The 20276-nt window shown below is 34.2% G+C and overlaps 1 protein-coding gene across 1 annotated transcript in view; it reads left to right on the top strand.

Moving 5' to 3' along the window:
* Nucleotides 1–17133, top strand: part of LOC133200075 (receptor-type tyrosine-protein phosphatase S-like) — a 44230-nt gene extending 27097 nt beyond the window's left edge. The window contains exons 8-10 of the mRNA XM_061335813.1: nucleotides 13464–13564; nucleotides 13708–13906; nucleotides 17006–17133. Coding sequence (XP_061191797.1) covers nucleotides 13464–13564; nucleotides 13708–13906; nucleotides 17006–17133 — 428 coding nt within the window. The remainder of the gene's footprint in view (nucleotides 1–13463; nucleotides 13565–13707; nucleotides 13907–17005) is intronic.
* Nucleotides 17134–20276: the final 3143 nt, after the last annotated feature.

Genomic DNA, 20276 nt, shown 5'->3' with positions numbered 1-20276 from the left:
GTGAAGGCAGTATAATCATACAAGTAATTTTGCTAGTCCTGTAGTATAAAAAGTATAATTCCTAGAATTTTAGAGTGATCTGCATTAATTTTTGATAGACTATTGTACCCATGGCAAAATTATACGTTTTAACTTTTAATAATTGTTAAGGTACACTCCTGACATGAGTTACATCAAGGATTTTTGAGATGTATATTTTGGGTATCTACTCGTATAGCATTACTCAAAATCGCAAAGACAATCAGGGGTCAGTGTGCATCTTACTGAGCAAGGGTAAAATTAATTTAACCTTTTCGCACTTAAATTGTAACTTTTAGGTTAATGACTTAAACCTTTATCATATTTTACCTGAGGTAGTCATGGGGGGAAAAAAATCTCATTTTATGTAAAATAGTTTGAATAATATTTACATGTACTTAGTATTATTGAAAAAAAATCCTGCAATGCACGTTTATTATTGTGTGACCTTTTTGCCTTGAAAAATATCGATGTAACACAATGTAAGTCTCCTTAAGTCATATACTCGTATATTTAAAGTTAGGGATCCCGATAACACTTGGTGGTTCTTGTGTATATACCAATGAACACTTCTTCCTGTGTTATAAAAAATATGCTGAAACTAGAGCCGAGCTCGTTGCAATGCAACGAATAGGTCTTCCGTCGGAGCTCCGGACAGAACATAGCGACCTTGAGTCAAGGTCATGCAACATTTTAAGGTTATAAACAATCCTGTAAGGGGCATCAACTTCCAATGTTTAACAGAAGAAAGACAGTAAAAGAATGTAAAATTCCCCTGTCAGTGAACTTGAACTTGTGCAAATAATCGTGCGTCAAGCCAGGACACATTCTGCAGCTGGTTAAGAGCAAACACCATCTGTATGTCATCGACAAAAAAAAAATTCACAGTCACGTATTCTTTCAGACTATTCATCCAAAACATCATATTCTAAGTGACCTCGAATTTAAGTCAAGGCCATTACACACTTTGGATGATATATTTATCGTCTTTTCAGTGAAATGCAAATGCATGCAATTTTTTCTATTACAAAATTAAAGACCTTTTTGTTTGTTTGTTTGTGTGTATGTTGTTTAACGTCCCTCTCGAGAATTTTTCAATCATGTGGAGACGCCACCATATTTGCCGATGGAGATCTGCAAATTTTGACCTATGCTCGGCACTCATGGCCATTGAACAGTGAAGGATCTTTTTTGTGCCAGCACCTACTGCCAGACGGGACTTCAGTTTATACGGTCTCATCTGAAGGATCGGTCTCTGCGTCCCATAGTGGGATTCGAACCTGCGACATAAGGATCAACTCCTTAATCCATGACTCTATAGGAGACACTCTTACCACTGCGCCACGTGGGCGACTAGACCTTTTTGAATTTTACACTTATTATATCAGTGACCTTGAACTTGCCTAAATGACCTATTTTAAGGTCAAAAACAACCTTTGAACTAATTATGAGCTTCCAGTGATACTCAATGACCAAGATATTCCTGAAAAAGAATATTGCACTTTTCTGTCAGTGACCTTGAACTTACCAGAAAGACCTTGGATCAAGGTCAAAACACATCCTTGGATCATAAGCAATCTCTGTATCAAGTAATAGCTTCCAGTGATTTTATATTACAAAGTTATAGCATGGAAAAAAAATTAATATTTATCTGCCAGTAACCTTGAACTTGCGGGAAAAACCTCTATTCAAGGTCAGGACAAACCCATCTCAAGCAATCTGAGAAAAAGTTTCCTGTGTTCCTCCCACCCCTTATAAATTTATAATCCAGGCACGAGTTTTGCCACTTCTTCTGCCAATCTAGTACTATGTTATCTCAAACCGGTGGATCATAAGCAATCTTTGTTCCTAGTATGAGCTTCCAAAATTATAGCACATACAGTAATCTTACACTTTTCTGTCAGTGACCTTGAACTTACAGGAATGACCTTGAATGAAGGTCGTGGCAAACTCTTTTTGTCATAAGCAATTCCTGTATCCAGTGAGCTTCCGGTGACTCCCTATTAGAGATAAATGAGTCGGACAAAACTTTGCTATTTTTTTTTAAGTGACCTTGAACTTGCCGGAATGATGTTGGATCAAAACCATGACACACCCTCGGATCATTAGTAATCTTTGTACCAAGTATGACCTTCCAGTTTCTTCATAACAAAGTTATATCCTGGGCAAACTATCACGTACAGCCGGACAGCTAGGCAGACGGACAGTGTGATTCAAAGACTCAAAACACCCCCACCCCAAACCAACACACTTCGTTTGGGGGGATATATAAATTCCTATGTTAAATTATGAACACTCTTTCCGGCCCAAACCTTCTCCCTGGAATCAAGATTTGAAAAATAAAATGAATGTATGCTGTGTTGGAAATTTTCTCATTCTAGTCCATGGGTTCTTGAGAATACTATTTTCAAATGACCCCATGCGCGGATCTAGAGGGGGTTGGGGGCAGTTAAATGTATATACTAAAGCAAGTAAAAGTAACCCCCCCCCCCTAGAAAACGCAGACCCTTCCTCGATAACGCGGATCTGTGTTAAAATGGTATGAAAAGTCTTAGGTATGAAGCTTTAAAAGTCAACGACCCCCCCCCCCCCCCCACACACACACACACACACGCACATAAACACACACACGAAATAGGTTTTTCACGTTTGTGAAAAGAATTTCTTTTTTTTGGCTCGTCAAGAAATTTCTGGGTTGAAATATTTTTTTATTGGGATCCTCCCCCCCCCCCCCCCCCCCCCGTGGAAAAAAAATCCTTGATCCGCGCCTGGACCCCATCTAATTTTTACTACATGTATCCGTTAAAAGAGGATGTGACCCTTCATTTGAACAAAACTTTACCAAAAATATTCTATGTTAATTTTCGTTGTTATGGCTCAGTGATTCTTGATAAGATAAAATGAGAAAATTTTACAAGTAACTTTAGAACGACAACGACGATAACGCTTATATACGCCAAGAAAGCAAACAAAGCTGAAGAATTATGAACAGAAAAGCTTACTTTGGGCCTCTGGGCTTGGGAGATGAGATACTTATTTAAGAAATAAACAACAATGTTAAAAAGTTCTCTGGGAAATGAACTTGGTTGGTCACGTGATCAAATCCTGTGAAGCCCTAAGGGCTTCTCAGATTTGATCAGGTACCAAACAAGTTCATTTCCCAGAAAACTTTTTAACATTGTTGTTTATTACTTTTATTTACATTTGAGACGAATTTTCTGAAAAGAACTGCATTTATTAAACGAACGGCCCGCCGTATTCATGCTATGTTGTGACGCGAAGTGACCTAGAAGCTGTTTGGTCTTGAGAGTTCTCCTCGCTCCAACATTTGAATACATAAATATTGCTGTTCAGCAGTCCAGTTCAGGAAATATCTATTTATAATAAAAAAAAAAACAAAACAACAAAACAATGATCGCTACTGAGAATGATCTTACTATTATTGTATGAGTTCTTTATATGAAGTCAAAAGCGGTGATATCGTCTTCAGTTTACATACCTTCAAAGGAATTTCGGGTTAAAAAGGTAAGCGTGATTTTAGGCTAATTAAAAACATTCTTCACACCGAAGAAAGAACTAATGATCATTTGTTGAACGAAAAAAAAACATATATGTTTCAATAATTTTATCTTTTTCATCGCTTTAACGGCTTAGAAGTTCCGAAACCAGTGTCACCGGGACAGAAATATGTAGACAAGATATCATCTCGCTGTGTGATACGGTCACGCCTATTCTCTTTAGAGAAGTGGACAGGCTTTCGCCTACATCCACTTCTCTTCGCAAGCCTTCATGTTTTGATTCTGGAAAACGTGTAAATCTCGAACCGGTGACGGTCTACACTTCAACTGACATTTCGTCTAAAATACGTCTGAATGTACGTAATAGACGTGTTATCTTAACAATTTTAACATAAATACACACAACTGTCACAAGAAAACTGACCTTTAAGTATTGTTAATCCATTTTCACAAGTTCTCCATCCCGGATTTAAACTAATGTTTATCTACCACAGCTTATTAGAAAAAAATGAAAATTTTAAGTCGGATAATTTGGAAAAATTGGCGAAGACGTATTTTAATGTTCAAAAAATGTTTTGGACAATTTACTTTTGATTTAGCATATTATTCAAAATTAATATTATTACCTTTACTTATTTTTACTATTTTAATACAATTTAAATGTAAATTTGAACTTAAAAAATACTTCATTACTTCCTCACTGACAATACTAAAAAATATTTTCTTTTATTTTTAAACGATATTAACTCTACCTTTCTCGAGAAATGAAAAAGATTTAAAACAAAGATCAAAAGAATTTGAACGAAACTTGAGGAAATACTGTCTCGTTAGTTTAAACAGAGTAGACGATTTCTCTCGTTCCATTATTATTTTGTAAAAAATAGTTTCCATTTTTATCCGAATTAGAGATTTTTGAATACTTCAAGAGTTACTTGCACATAATTTAAATCCGGGATGGAGAACTTGTGAAAATGGATTAACAATACTAAAAGGTCAGTTTTCTTGTGACAATTGTGTGTATTTATGTTAAAATTGTTAAGATAACACGTCTATTACGTACATTCAGACGTATTTTAGACGAAATGTCAGTTGAAGTGTAGACCGTCACCGGTTCGAGATTTACACGTTTTCCAGAATCAAAGCATGAAGGCTTGCGAAGAGAAGTGGATGTAGGCGAAAGCCTGTCAACTTCTCTAAAGAGAATAGGTCACGCCATGACCTCTGACCCCCTAATAAGTTTGTACAGAATTGAACATATTTTCTCTTCAATAGGTTCACCTAAGAAAAATATTTGCAAATGTAAATAATAAAAATTGAAATTATTTTGTCATTTTTTTACGATCGACGGGCCTGCATTTCAAAGAGAGAGAGAATTTCTAGCTAGGTCTTTGAATAACAGTGACATCGGTTCAGAAAACCAGGTCCCTAGGAATGTACATGTATATAAAATAGGCAGTGCCTTTCTCTCGGAATACATCACCTGCTTCTGTAAAGCTCCATCCTCACTTGTACTTACATAACCGGCTGCGAAGGAAAACATTCTATTTATTTCGGGGATGGGGGTATACGTATAGCGATGAGAGGCAATTTATTCAACTATACGTTCATTAAATATGAAGATTGCTTCTGAGTATTTGTATACGATCGCACGACTTTCGTGTTAATTTATAAAAGTTAGATTATGTAAGCAAATAACAAAACTAACTTTTGTTCTAGATGAATTAAATAATTACTTAGCCGTTTGTAAGATTTTTTTTTAACATTTGTAAGAACCACTTTATTTTAAAAAACAAATAATCGTCCTATTATGGGCGCCCATGATATATTAGACAGGATGTTTAATTAAAATATAATTCAGATATCGACATCCAAGAGAACAACACATTCTTTTTTTCAGTGGCGGATAAAGGAATCTAGAAAAGGGGGCCCGATCAGTTTTGGGTCGGGGTAGGGGCCCAAAGCCACATAAAAATTGATTTATTAAATCTTGTGTATATTTTGGATACAAAAAGGGGGCTTGCAGGCCCCCTGAACCTCCTCTAAATCTGCCAGTGTTTTTTTTTTATTAGTCAGCCCACGGGCTGACTAGTTACGGTGGGATAAAACTGCAAGTACGCTTGCATAATTTGGAATTCTGGGAAAAAGATGTACACGACTTGTTCTAAAGAAACTCGTGCTATTTGCTCCAACCAAAGGGTGTGATTCTTCACAAACGCCTCTAAACAAAGACGCGACCTCGATCTATTGATAGACTGCATTGTTCTTCGTCGTTCTCGACGAAAAATTAAAGAAGAGATTGTTCTAAGTGGGAAATATGATACTATGAAAATATTTCAGTGCTTCTTATAGAAGATGAGAAGTTTATATGCAGAGCACATTTAACACTTGATATATACCCTCAATCGCCGTTGCAAGTTCAAGGATTTGTATTCCTCTGAATGCCTGATGCAAGACTCCCTCGATCAATACCTTGCATAAGACAGGTACGGGTCGGAATTCTCACAATAATCCACTTGCACAAAGGTCCCAAGACAGTGAAAAAAAAAGAATCTCTTTACTTTAATGATGAAAGTTATGAAAACGTCAGAATATCACTTAAGATGTGTAAATTCTTATAATTTACACGATGATAGACATGTACATGTAAGTGCCGCTTGTGCACGTGAACCGCACCCACAGGTGAGAAACTGACCATAGTAGAACTGCGATAGTTGAGAGAAACTGCGCGGATTTGTAGACAGCCCCCCCCCCCCCCCAAATTAGAGAGAGTGGGCGAGATGGAATCCAGTATCATTTTAGGGTATACGTACTGTATGTATAAAATATTTTGAATCTCCAGTTTATTACTTTATTTTGGAAGCAATTCTTTTCTTTCCTAATAACACTAAAATGGATGCTTAAATTTAGAAATTGAATTAAATATACATACACCCTCCCCCTTCCCCTATCATGCATTGCATGCCTCGAACCTGCACGATTAAAAAACTTTTATCTAATAATAATTAACACAATCTAACCCAAGGTCTACCTTCCTTTTCAGCATCATATTAATCTATATTATTTATAGAATTTAACAGTAAAAATGAAAATGTATACATTCTTACACGTTCAATGATTGGGATCATAGTGGCTTTGTTCATTTCTGAGACGAACTTTATCTGATGTCCGCGCCCAAGAGAAATTAATCGGAGGTCATCATAATGATCACGATGTAGTTTAACTAAAATTTATTCTATGCTTTATTAAGCGCTAAGCGCATGCGCAAGCGCTTATTAGGGAGTCTTCATAAACAGGAAGTCATCCAATCAACGACTCCTATCGGCATTATGTTCTTCTAAACATAGCACCTCAGATATTCCGATAAGCGCATTTTCTAAAAATAGCACCGCTGTAGTGATCTAGCGCAGTGCTATCATATCTTAATTTTATGATGGATCTAGCGGTGAAGACCAGTAAAGTTGCTTGCACTTTTTTCTTAACAATGTTTAACATTAAAAAATGAGTTGGTGTACATGAATACCGGTTATACGCCAGTATGAATGTACTATTGTACATGTATTAGTATTTGTTTTTGTCATCACTTTTACGTACCGTATTCGATGATGGGCCACATCGATAGAAATATGATTTTGCGCGATAGCAACAGATTACTTGAGTTGTTTGCATATTCATGCTCCAAAGATCGTAATCAATCTGATCAAAGTCTGGGCATGAAAATAATTACTCAGCACCTAGGTGAAGGTATTCTTTAAGTAGTTAAATTACGCTCATGTCAAACGGTAAATTTTTTTTAACATTTTGAGACACATAAGATCGACATTAAATTCTGAAAAAGTGTATGTAAGTAAAACTGTGACAATTGTTGAAAAAGAGCATACTTATTCACCAGAGTTCTATTAACTAACTTAGCTTAGCGCTTTTCAGTACTGTAAGTACTTTGATTATTTATTATGTACAGAATTATGTTACAAATAAGAAAACGACTGGGCGAATTTTAACTTAGACGACAATGACTTTTAATGAACACAACATGATGGATAAAACAAATCATATACCATCACAAACCAAGAAAGAAACTAAGTCTTTCTATATTCCAGTGGCTGACTCTCAGCTTTTTTTTAAAAAGCTAATCTTGTTATAAAGACTTGCAGAATAAGCGAAATACTCCAGATATTTAATAAAAATCTCGAACCCGATCTAAAACGCGTTGACAAAGTCAAACCAGACGGTTTTAGTTTTTAGGGCATTTTTACAGTGATATGAGAAAAGTCTGATAATTCCTGTTAATTTTAAGAAATAAAGTTCGTCATTTTTCAACCTCGTTCGGTATAATATAATTTACTGATAATTTTTTCCGTTAAGGAGGAACACATGGGCGAAGGATAAAAAAGAGGTATTCTGCATGTACATGTACACAACATTGTTATTGTGTACTCGGATTAAACCGAAAATCCTTCGTTACATTGTATTTGGGTATAATTTTCACATGTTCTCAGGCGAATATTCATTTATTTTTATCTGTCTAAAGACAATAATTTCAGTTGAGAGAGAAATGCTTTTATTTCATCGTTTTTCCCCATCCTTTTGATTTACACGTTTGCTTTGTACACAAAAGCGTGTGTTCATATACATGTACCGCTGTTTCTACGCGCTATCGATATGATCAGGGAGAACATGATATTCTCCAGCAATTTATTTTTATGAAAACACTCAATGAAAACATATTAGGTGAAAATATATATACCGATAGTATCTTAATATCTTATTAGTATATACCTGTTTAATTGCAATGTAACCAAGCGTAACGATCGCTTGCCAGGACTTTTTTGAATATAATTTATAACCGTTATTAAAACAACTCGTCAGCTGAGCGGACCTATGATTTAAACAGTAAAATAGGGAAATTCCAGAGTTCGAAGTGTATTTATTTTGGGCGCTCTTCCACATAAACAAATAAGACCGCATTTACGCGTACTTACATGCATGTACCAGTAATTCGTATCATGGGAAAATTAAGTTTATTAGATGAAATAAAACAAAAGCATAAGGTTAATCTTCCTAAACAACACGTTTTTAAAACAATCTCTAATATAACTGACGGTATAAAATAACAAAGAAATAACGGGATTGTGTAAATTTGTATTTAATTTAGAATGAGAACAAATCTTAACCTGTTAAATCATTTATAAAACATACTTGAATTCGTTTCCCAGACACTAATTGTCGTGCACTTCACATGCACTGACCAAGAGGTCACAAGTTTGAAATGTATGGCTTCTCATTGCGTGAGTTTTGTCAACACATGTCGGAGTAAACTATCTAAGCCAATTGATTCCCAAAGAAAACTGCATAGGAAGTTTTTTTTTGTACACTTTTTAACGGGTAAAATTCATTCGACGCTCGATAGAATTTTCAAATACAAGTGAAATACTTAGGTTACTTGCGTCCGAACTAGTATTTTGTATGCAATAATATTGTAAGTTAGGAAGAAAATAATACAAACTCAAAAGTAGTTAACTTTATTTTCGATTTTCCTGACAATTAAAAATGTGACCTCTACGTACAATCATCGTGATAATTATATACATGCTGTTTAATGTTCATGAAAGAAATAGCAACTCGTTAAATAATAACATTAGAGAGATAAATAAACTGTTTCTTTAATACGCAAACAAAGTGGTCTTTTCGGCATTCGAATGCATTGAATTTGAAGTCAGTTAAGACTAGTTGATTAAAACGAGCGAGTGATAAACAGTAAGACGAAATAATATGAAAGATTCTGAATGATTTTAAAGTAATTTTTCACAAAGCGCAATTATCTCGATATCGAGAAATACAATGTTTATAAAAATAAAATTAATATGCAACTTTCTTGTAATTCAGCGAATAAAATATAAATTGAAATGTACTAGCGACTTAACCAAAGATATTATAAAATAATCTGAAAGATTCAACATATTTATCCACTCATCACTTAGTTTACAAAATGTATTTGGAAAGGCCATTCTATGGTTTGTTTTGTGTATGACCTTAGGTCGCTGGATCACACGCCGATTGATCCCCTGTGACCTCCTCTGCCACGCGCTATCGAGGGAGGGGTTACATAATTGTAAACACACAAGGTAAATGTAAAAGGCGTGTACTTAATGGCTGTGAATGGTCTATGTTTAAAGTTTTGTTTTATTTTCTAACTTTATTGTTTGTTTTTATATGATAAGAAGAAAAGGTTATCTTTTTTCCCTGTTAAGTAGACTGGTTTATCCAAATTTGAAAACAAACGAAATAAAAGGGAAAGTTGTCAGTAAATAATTTAGAAATAAAGCTCTGAACACTTCAAGAACCCGATTCTAAAGAATATTAGCATCTAATGTAGCTAGGTTTATTATTTATAGTAAGTTTATTTTAATTACACGCATGAAGAGCTCTTGTTTACTTGCTGAATGAAAACGCTTACCTGTATATGTGTTATGCTTCTAGCTCAAAATAACGTTTTCTTGAGATCAGTAAGATGTTAACTAACAACTTTAATTACGGCAGCTTTTTCGAAATATTTCGATGTAAATGTATTGTTGCGTGAACAGACAAAAACAGCGATTAAAATTCAAAATGATTTTTATGCACCAGTGTTTGGAATTAAGATTATAAAAGATCGGTAAAGTAGTCGTACTGATTCGATATAATTAAAAACATAACTTTCCATTAATTAACAGCTCTTTGTACAAAATTGACATTATACGCGATCACAAATACTACCTTTGTTTATGGCCACAGGTGGCTAGTACACTGGTGACCTCGATCAAAGGCGTGGGATTCGCGCGTTGGGTTACATAACTAAACATCGAGCTGAACATGGAGACCGTAATATGCATACAGCTAATGATCGTGAATTATTCAATGCATACAGTTTAAAATCACTTACAAAGTTTGTTGTAATAATAAACGTAGAAAGATAGATTTAATATTCTCCGCTTTTGAACACTATTAATCTAATTTAAAAAAGAAAAGAAAGACTAGTTGTAATAAATAATTTAATAGTGAACCATAAACCACGTTTCAAACCTTATTAAAAAGAAAATTAACATTAAATACCGCAGGGTATATTATTGATAGCAAGTCTGTTTAAGTTATACACATGAAGAGGTCTGATTTCCTTGCCGAATGAAAAACGTTACCTGTTTACCTGGCCAGCTTTCTAATACGTATTACGCAATACCCATGGTATACTCGAACAAAACAACATTTTCATTAGATCAAAAAGGTGTAAAAGAACAATTTTGTTCCCAAGATCCAGATCGAAATATTTACCGTTTTTGAGTTATAAAGCAAAAACTTTTAAGGGCCCAAGATCCCTAATCATAGGGGCCAGCCCCTTTTAAATAGTATAATATGAAAGCCCTTGTAATTATGCACAACTTTTGTTCTACATGTCTTAGCAAAATATTTCTAGTTTTCAAGATATAAAGGAAAATATGTCAATTTTTTTGCTGTTTTCCGCGTTCTAACTTTTGACCCCTCTCTAGCGCCATTTTTAATGCAAAAATCAAAAAACAAAAACCGATGTGCACAACTTCAATACTTCCTCTTTTCAATTTCAAAGGGTTTTGTGCTCCAATTATAACCATTTCTGAGCCTTTGTCTGGAAATCGGAGGCATGAAAAAGTCAATCAAAGGGGAATAACTCGTGAACAGAAGGTAATTTCCGAATTGTATTACGGTATTCTGACAGTGTTTTGTAAAGTCTAAAAGCTCTGAAAATTTGAACAAAATCTGTTTAAAAATGAGGAAGATATGAAGCGTCAAAGTTGGCGTCTAGGAAAAAAAAAAAAAGAAGAATAATCTTAATCATCACAATCAGTAGAAGGTCTTCCGTTGGAAACGGAAGACCTTAATAAGAACAGAATTATTTCACACCATCAGAAATATCAAGGAGCAATAGACCTGGACACATTTCTGTTAGGGGACCCAAACTTGGGTCAACAAAATAATATCAACATTGTTAAAGCTGTACACAAATATATAAGAAAATCGAAAAGATTTTATGAATAAACAGCAAAACCATTATGTATCTATTACAACCACCTTACATCCTTTCCTTGCACGCTTCCTTCCTTCCTTTCTTATTTCCTTGAATATTTTTGTATTGTACATTTGTTGGTTGTAACTCACTTGTTTATCTACGAGGATTGTCCAAAAAGTTCGTGGACAATGGCGTTTTTGTCAAAATGAATGGTTAAAGATATACTTATTGTATACCAAAATATTAGTTACGAAAATCCAAGTCAGAATAGTTTGGTTTTTATTGTTTGAACTTAATATTTTTGTAAAAATCGCGGACATTAAAGGTCGCCGATAGTGCGCACGGACCAGGGTTAAAATGCCATAAACTGTTAAATAAAGTGTTCTGATCAAAATGATTATATTCTTTATAAAACGAGTCAAAGCTTAATAAAAATTAAATGTGTCGCAAATAAAGCGGCTATCGTCATTTTCTGATATCTTTAGCATCGCTTACTAAATAGACAGTGAGAATATTAAGCGAAAACCGCAAGAAGTACGAGTATGTTTCAAAAATTGACAGAAAAAACGACGTCGGCCATCCGAACGGAACAGCGTCCAATCATACAATTATGTTTTAATATGGTTGAAACGACGTCAGACACAAAATATTTATTCAAACAACTTGAAATTATTGGAATATATTTAGTTCATTGATTTGTAATTGGTGTATACGATTTTTCAACGGTGTGTAAAATTTCGGAGATGTGTAAATTTTCGGAGACACTACAAGAAGTGGAAAACCACTGTTATATGATGAAAATAGGATATCACTATTCATAACGTTGTTATAAATCAAGCCGTCGGATTGGGATGTGCAGCCCGTGTATACGAAGTGTTTATATTGATGACGCTCGTAAATTATCGTGTATTGTTTTGAATTTTAAAAATTAAATCAATTATGATCTATACATAAATATTACTGCACACTCTTTTTTTTCTTTACAGTTTTGTAAGCAGTTTTTAAATTGAATGTTGTATAATTTTAAATTGTTTAATTCAAGTATGCTATAAATCAAATAATTTTTAAGTTAAAGGTTCTGATCAAACTTTTCTCAAAAGCTGAAGTGACATACCTTGATATACAGTGTTTCTGAAATAAATGTCCAGCATCCAGATGTCCTAATTCATGGATACTAAGGAGGTACATATGCTGATGTGATCAAGGAATTATGTCTGCAACAAATTCACTTATCATTCCCTTACTTTGAATTTCATAAGCCTGTTTTGAATTGATTAGAATTTAATACTTTATTGGCCAGCCTGTATTTATAAGCTGTCAGTCTAAATATATATACTGTTTTACCGAGGTTGGTTTACTTCTGGCAAGATTGAGGCAGTCGGACATCATGGGGAGAGTTTGGTTAGCTTTACTGGGACACAAATTGTACTTAATCTTTTTACCACATCTATACTTCACACACAGAAACTGGCCTTTGGTGAAAATGTGTTCCTAGGTCACCCAGTTTCTAAAATTGCCCTTTAGTATTCAAGTAGTTGACATTAAGTTGAAATAAAAAATATTGAAAGTTAAGTTTTTAGTCACTTCTTAATTTAATATGTATATTTTGTAAAACTTTTATTTTCACTTATAGTTTTGCATGGATTTTTCGAATTGTTTACTTTGTGTATTTCTTCTGTCTTTGGAGGCATGAACATTTCTAATTGAATATGGTCAATTAAGCTGATCTTGCTTCCAAGTATTATTTCTCACAGAAGCAAAACAACTTACTTTGCAAAGGCATTATTGATTAATCAATTATAAGATGCAAAGTTAGACAATTACATTTGTCTAAAACTGAGAATACTGGTATGCTTCTTAAGTAAAGTTAATCTTGTTTTATGAATCTGGATGTTTTTTTTATCTTGCAGCACCTGGAACACCTCCCAGATATGTTACCGCCAAGGCTCTTAACTCAAACACAGTCAGTGTGTCATGGCTACCTCCAGAAAAACCAAACGGTGTCATACAGGTTGTTGCCAACCCAAAAATGAATAAATAGATAAAAAAGAAAAGAAAAATAATCTGTACCACAATTATACTCTAGTCCTTTTGGAATAATTTATAACAGTTTTCTATGCAGAAATATTCTTAACTCTGTTCTCTTTTTCTTAGGGATACCGAGTGTTCTACACTCTGCAAGCAGGTTTACCCATGATTCTGTGGAGCAACAAAGAAGTCCTGTCGAACACCAGTGAAACTATTATAACGGGTCTGAAGCCAAATGACACATACACATTTTGTGTCCTAGCTTACTCCAGTAAAGGGGAAGGTCCAGTGTCACAGCTTATAACTGTCATCACCAATGAAGGAAGTAAGTTGTCATGTGACTCTGTTGTGGCTTATCCATTGGTTGATTTCTAAGTGCAGTACTTTTACAAGAAAGCACGCAATGTGTCTGTTCCATCACAGATGGAGCTGTACCAAAACAAATGCTATGGCATGTTGATAAAAAAAAATATTTCTCTGCATGGTATCAAAACAATTACCATGGTGATAGCATGCATTTATCATGCAGTAAGTACACTGTAGAGAAGTAAAACAAATAATCAATATTTGTTAAACTAACTTATGATGTATGGGCTCTAGAGCATGATCAAAATTTATTATTATTTCTGGAAAAAATAATCCTACAAAAGGTATGGATATCTTTGAGCAAAGCAGAAAATGTACTTTGCAACTGTTAAACATCTTGTTATGTTTACTTGCTGGTAGCCTGTACTATGACTAATTTGCATGAAGTTAGGTCTTGCAGTTATGCGAGTAAATCCCTGTAGACTGGTTCCATGTGACTTAGCACTAAAACTGCATGCCGTATTGAATACCAAGATATTGCAACAGCCAGATATTAAATTTATAGAGTTTTTCTCATCATAATGTGCCTGATCAAGGACAAGATTTGGCTATTGTGATAGAATTGGTGACGCATCCTTTTTGTGACATGCATCTGATTAACATTCTTAAGAGATTAGCTAATCAAACTGGCTTGGCATAGGTATTGACCAACATGTAGAAGCATTCTTTTCTTCTTTCCAACTTTTTTCAACTAGAAATGTTTATTTTAGCTATTTGTTTTGTCAGAAGAGATAGGAACCTCAGATCATTTTTTTTAAAAAAAAAAATCAGTTCCGAACTTTGCAATTTAATATTTTGGTTGGCTGACCAGGTTATACAGACACTGAGGTCCAACTAAGTGAGAAAGATAATGTACCTGCTAATTCATGTTCTTGTTTTATTTAGAAAGCAAGGTTGGGATACAATACACATTTGTACTAGATATGCTATTATGTATTAGGGTTAATCTGTGAACACAGACATGGATACTAAAAAAAGGAAAGCTAAATGGGAAGGGGAGGGGTAAGGGGATACCCTTGTTATCTTATCTTGTGGAACAGAATGGCAGAAAATCTGTGTACCCTTCTTGTACTCTGAAGTCATCTAAAAGATAAATCCCGATTTTTCTAAGTTTATGCCTCCTTTGCAGAAATTCCATTAATGGTAAAACATAATGGTAATAACGGTTTTTCAAGTAAGTTGATTCAGTCAGAACACATATTTGTTATTCCTTTTTTTTTCATCAGGTGGCATTTCTCTGCTGTCAATTTGACATATATAACTGTGCATGTATTGTTTATCATTAATTGTGTACTCCTTTAAAGTGTTATCACAAAAACGAAATCTGGGAAATAATTTTACATAAGAAAATGTGAAAAAAAAAACTTTTAACTGTCCATTTTATATCTGTATTTGTTATACTTGTGATTTCTCTACTAATGACTTTGTCTGCAGTATATAATGTGCTCGCGCGGTGTTGTACAATTTGCGTATGAATATAACAGCGCACTGTATAGCTAAAGTATGTTGTTGTTGCTATCTAGTATCCATTTTTTGCTGCGCAAAAATGTGTAGTGCCTTTTTTTCTGCACATTTTTTCTGTATCATTGAGTGTTTTCATGATTTTTTGAAAGAGTATAATAATTTTAATTCTTAAGGTAAATTTTATATTTTGAAAAGAAGAAAAAATGATCAAATTTTTTCCTATGTTATTGTAATCGTTATTTTAAGCAATATGCGCATGCATGCGATAATTGATTTATAATTAACAAATTTATGATTAACAAATTCTAAAGTTATGCTGTCTGCTGTAATGAATTTGATGTATAGATATTTAAAAAGCGTTTATTTCTTTTCCCCGTTACTTACCGTGCAACAGGCAACTTTCAGGGTAAGCAAAGCGATCATAATTTTTCTATGTTCTAAGTTTTTTGGTCACAATTTACCCCCCTAGCACATTCCATACAATTGATGATCATTGCCAATGCTTATTTTGGTTTGGATTAAAATGACAGGGTATGAAATCTTAAACTTAATAATAAAATTCCCTGTGTTCATGGTGTTACAGTCATCAAATATAGACTTTTTATATCTTAATCATTAATCAGATCTAATTAAATAGGGATATAAAATGGTCTATATATAGAAGAGCATTATGCAATGGAATCATTTGAATGTTGATTTGTGTACTTTCCGGAAGAATTGCACATTTGATATTAGGAAATATATATTACTTTTGTGATTAAATGCAGTATATGTTCATTTTCACTTCGTTGTTTCACTTGTACCTACATTTCCCCTTGTATTATCAAGCAAATATTGTGGCAATCCAGACCAAAATGTCAAAAGAATTTGTAAGGACAAGATTAATTCGAAATTTCCGTATTTTTTTCCCAGGTGGTTCGCGCAAGTTTTTAAAATATTATGCATGAAAAAAAATCACCATTATTATGGATGAATGGTGTATATACTTGTATGCCTGTAGGAGTTAGAGAAAATGAGGTTTTTTATCTAGACATGGATTTAATATTCACGTAACTTTAAAAAACTGTTTGTAAGAGAAATACTATCGTATGAAATGAATGCAGTGTATGACTTTCATGATCACACTTGGGAATGTAATCTGCACATTTTTCAAAATGAGAGTCTTTCTCATTGAGTATCTGATATCGATCTGTCTAAAACCTTGAAACACTGCCATGGAAGCTCTCGCATGTTATCTATTGAATAAGACATTAATGCTTTTTTTTTTGGAATAATTCACATTGTATGTGTAGCTGAGCATTGCAAACAGCAGTAAATTTGATTCTTGCGGAAATTTTCAGATGATCAAAACATGATCCACTAATGGAAACAGTATTAGAACATATGCTAAGAGGATTTGAACACAAGATAGTGCATGGTGAATAGATCATTATTACCAGAAGTAAACTTTCAGATAAGTGGGAGAAAGACCCCTATGTAGTAACAGACATACCAAATGATGACATTCCTGTGTACAAGGTGCAAAGGGCATCAGGAAAGGGGCCTACAAGGTTATTGCACAAAAATTTATTACTACCTTTTATGTTTCTTGCAGATGAGGAAGAGATTGAAGAGACACCCCCAACAATAACAAAGAAAAATACCAGACAAAACAAGATGAAGAGGAAAGGTGAGATTAATGAAGAAGAGTCTGAATCGTGCGAGTCAGATTCAGAACAATAAATATATGTAACAAGACCCTGCAACTGTAAAAGAAAGTACAATGTCTTACACACTTCAGATGTAGATCACAATACTGATCTCAATAGTTCATGTGAACATATGGGATATCAGTAGACCAAATCAACATACTTTCAATGTGAGTTATAATATCAGTAGACCAAATCAACATACTTTCAGTATCAGTAATAATGTCAGTAGACCTATCCAACAGTAAGATTCATTTTCTTCTATTGATCCTGAATCTTATATTCAAGATAAGAAATCGAACACAATTTCGGGCTTAGATTATACAAATGTTAATGAAAGTCAGCCACGTGAACTTGAAACGAGTCCGTCTACTGCACAACCGAGACGCACTACTCAAGTGCGAAATGTACCAGATAGCTATGGTGAATGGGTAGTTGGGGAACAGTGTCCTCAGGTTTGGTATGTATAGGGGGAGAATGCCACAGGGTTATGAAATATGTATTATAGTTTTATGATCTTAAATTTAGTAATTTACTAAGAAGAGTTACTAAATTAATTTTATTGATGATCTGAAACATAATGTACAGGTCAGTAGGTGTATATAAGTTTTATGGCAGTAAATTTAGTGAATGGCTAAGGGTAGTTACTTGGTTTATTTTATGATACTAATCATGTATTTTTTTTCAGAATATTACTTGGACTATACTTGTTCTTTTGTTTGATCGTTACAACTCATGTTACTAATGCATGACACATCTTTTTGTTTACAAGGGAAGACATCCACAATGATCAAGTGTCAAGTAGTATGAGTTATTATTTTAAATTAACTGAATAATTTTATTTCAGATGTGATTTTTCGTATTTGAAATGTCAGGAGACATTTTTGTCTAAGAGGGGGAGAATGTCACAGGGTGAATAAATTATTATTCTAATAAATATTATATATGATTGAATAATTAATTACCTAATCTACTAATCATCATTTATTATCTTCATCCTCATTTTCATCTTTACAGCATAGTCAATTACAGTCCTCTGGAATTTACTATGTGTTCATTCATAAAATATCTCATTCATATTCATCGGGTTGAATGCTCATTTTTGGATTTAGGAGTGTGAAAGGTCAAAGGTGTTTGTGTCAGAATGGCTGAGGCTTGGAGTTGTATGATTGGGTGATATTTTAGAGTGAGGAGTGTGTGAGTGGTTTTACCTGTTTGGTTTCAGGTGCTCATGCTTGGCGCCAAATACCCTAACTAATTCACTCCACCCTAGAACAGCCAGGAGTAAGGAAGAATTCCTCTCCTTCTCCATAAGGTCTCTCATTTCATAATGTGGACAATTTAACTGTCTATTGGGTAAGAAATTTTACCACCGTTGCTCTAGATAAAGTAAATATATTATAAAATAATTATCCACTTAGAGATAATTAGAACAGAAAAGCTAAAATATATTAAAGTAATTTAATGTGTGAGTGTTTATGTATGAGAGTGTATTCATTTATTTTCATTACTGTTATTGTTGCAGGTCACCTTTAAATCTTACCAAGTAATTGAAATATATCGAACCCAACAGCTGTTTTCCTTGTTATTATTAAAAGGAGTGTCAAATAATTATGACTGTGGCACATCTGTAGAATGTTTATCACTTGATTGTGAACTGAAACTCTTAATTTGCTTATAACATTAGTCTATTGATGCAAAATTAAAAATCATTTTAATTTTGGACTGCTTGATTTTTAAAATATTTCAGCGCAATATATATTTTTGACTTACGCTTACGCTTCATGGTCCTGGGGCCAGGCCTGTGTTGGGCAATCAGATTTTGGAACGCAGTTCGCAGTTCGCAATTCGCAATTCAAAAGTGAACTGCATTCCAGAACGCAGTTCGCAATTCAAAATTTAAACATAAGTCATGGGGTCTGAAATTTTGAGGGTAGGCTACTAGTGGTCAGTTACCACTTCTGTGAAAAAATGGTGATGGTACCATCTCTAGTTTCCGAGATATAGAACTCCAGTTTTTAGGCCTACTATATAATACTATATGAATAAACATCGGGCTCGGGGACACCGAAGTCCCCTGTCCCGGGGTCTGAAATTTTGAGGGTAGGCTACTAGTGGTCAGTTTCCACTTCTGTGAAAAAATGGTGATGGTACCATCTCTAGTTTCCGAGATATAGAACTCCAGTTTTTAGGCCTACTATATAATACTATATGAATAAACATCGGGCTCGGGGACATCGAAGTCCCCTGTCCCGGGGTCTGAAATTTTGAGGATAGGCTACTAGTGGTCAGTTACCACTTTTGTGAAAAAATGGTGATGGTACCATCTCTAGTTTCCGAGATATAGAACTCCAGTTTTTAGGCCTACTATATAATACTATATGAATAAACATCGGGCTCGGGGACATCGAAGTCCCCTGCCCCGGGGTCTGAAATTTTAAGTACTCGTTTTAAACTGAAAGATATATTGGATTTATCAAATCTTTTCAAGAATTATTGGTCCATTGCAGGTTGAGCACAATATTTAACCCTTAATCTTGAGACATATCCAAGTTGTGTTGATTCCCTTTTTTAATCTTGTAATAGAGATGGCTAAAATTGAGATCAAATCTTATTACAAGTAAAAGAGAAAAAAAAACTCTTTTCCAGAACTTCAGTTCCAATATAGTCACGTTGATATCAAAGCATGCGCGCGTATGCTGTGTTGATTCAGATACCACTTCGATTAAGGTCTATAATAATTACTGAATCACAGTTTTTCTTAAAAAAAAAAAAGAGAAATTTCTTTTAAATAAAAGCGGGACTAAAGTTTCTCAGGTTTGCATTTTGGCCCAGGTCCACCTGTGTTATTCATTAGGAATTTTATGAAGCCAATTGACTTCCGACTTAGAACTTGTACAATAGGGATAAATTTAAGTGCTGGATACTATGAAACATATTTGAGACGCATTGGGTATTATTGTCAAAAAACCTTTATGAAAAACATGGTGATGCCGTCGTGTTTTACGATTTAAGATCCGACCTCGAATCTTGATCCCTTCGATAGGTCCTGCATTTTTTAAACATCATGCTCAGAAATATTGAAAAACCCGTAACATAGAGGATTGAAATTTTTAGTAGGGATCTAGTCGTCAAATCAAACTAACCACTTCCCGAAATATTTCTGGAACAGAGGCT

The sequence above is a fragment of the Saccostrea echinata genome, unplaced genomic scaffold (genome assembly GCF_033153115.1).
Source record: "Saccostrea echinata isolate AGI-Se365-2 ecotype Australia unplaced genomic scaffold, CSIRO_AGI_Sech_v1 ptg000037l, whole genome shotgun sequence".
In the NCBI taxonomy this organism is placed as follows: domain Eukaryota; kingdom Metazoa; phylum Mollusca; class Bivalvia; order Ostreida; family Ostreidae; genus Saccostrea; species Saccostrea echinata.
Note: the sequence above shows the minus strand (reverse complement) of the source record. Positions and strands in the feature narration are given on the sequence as shown.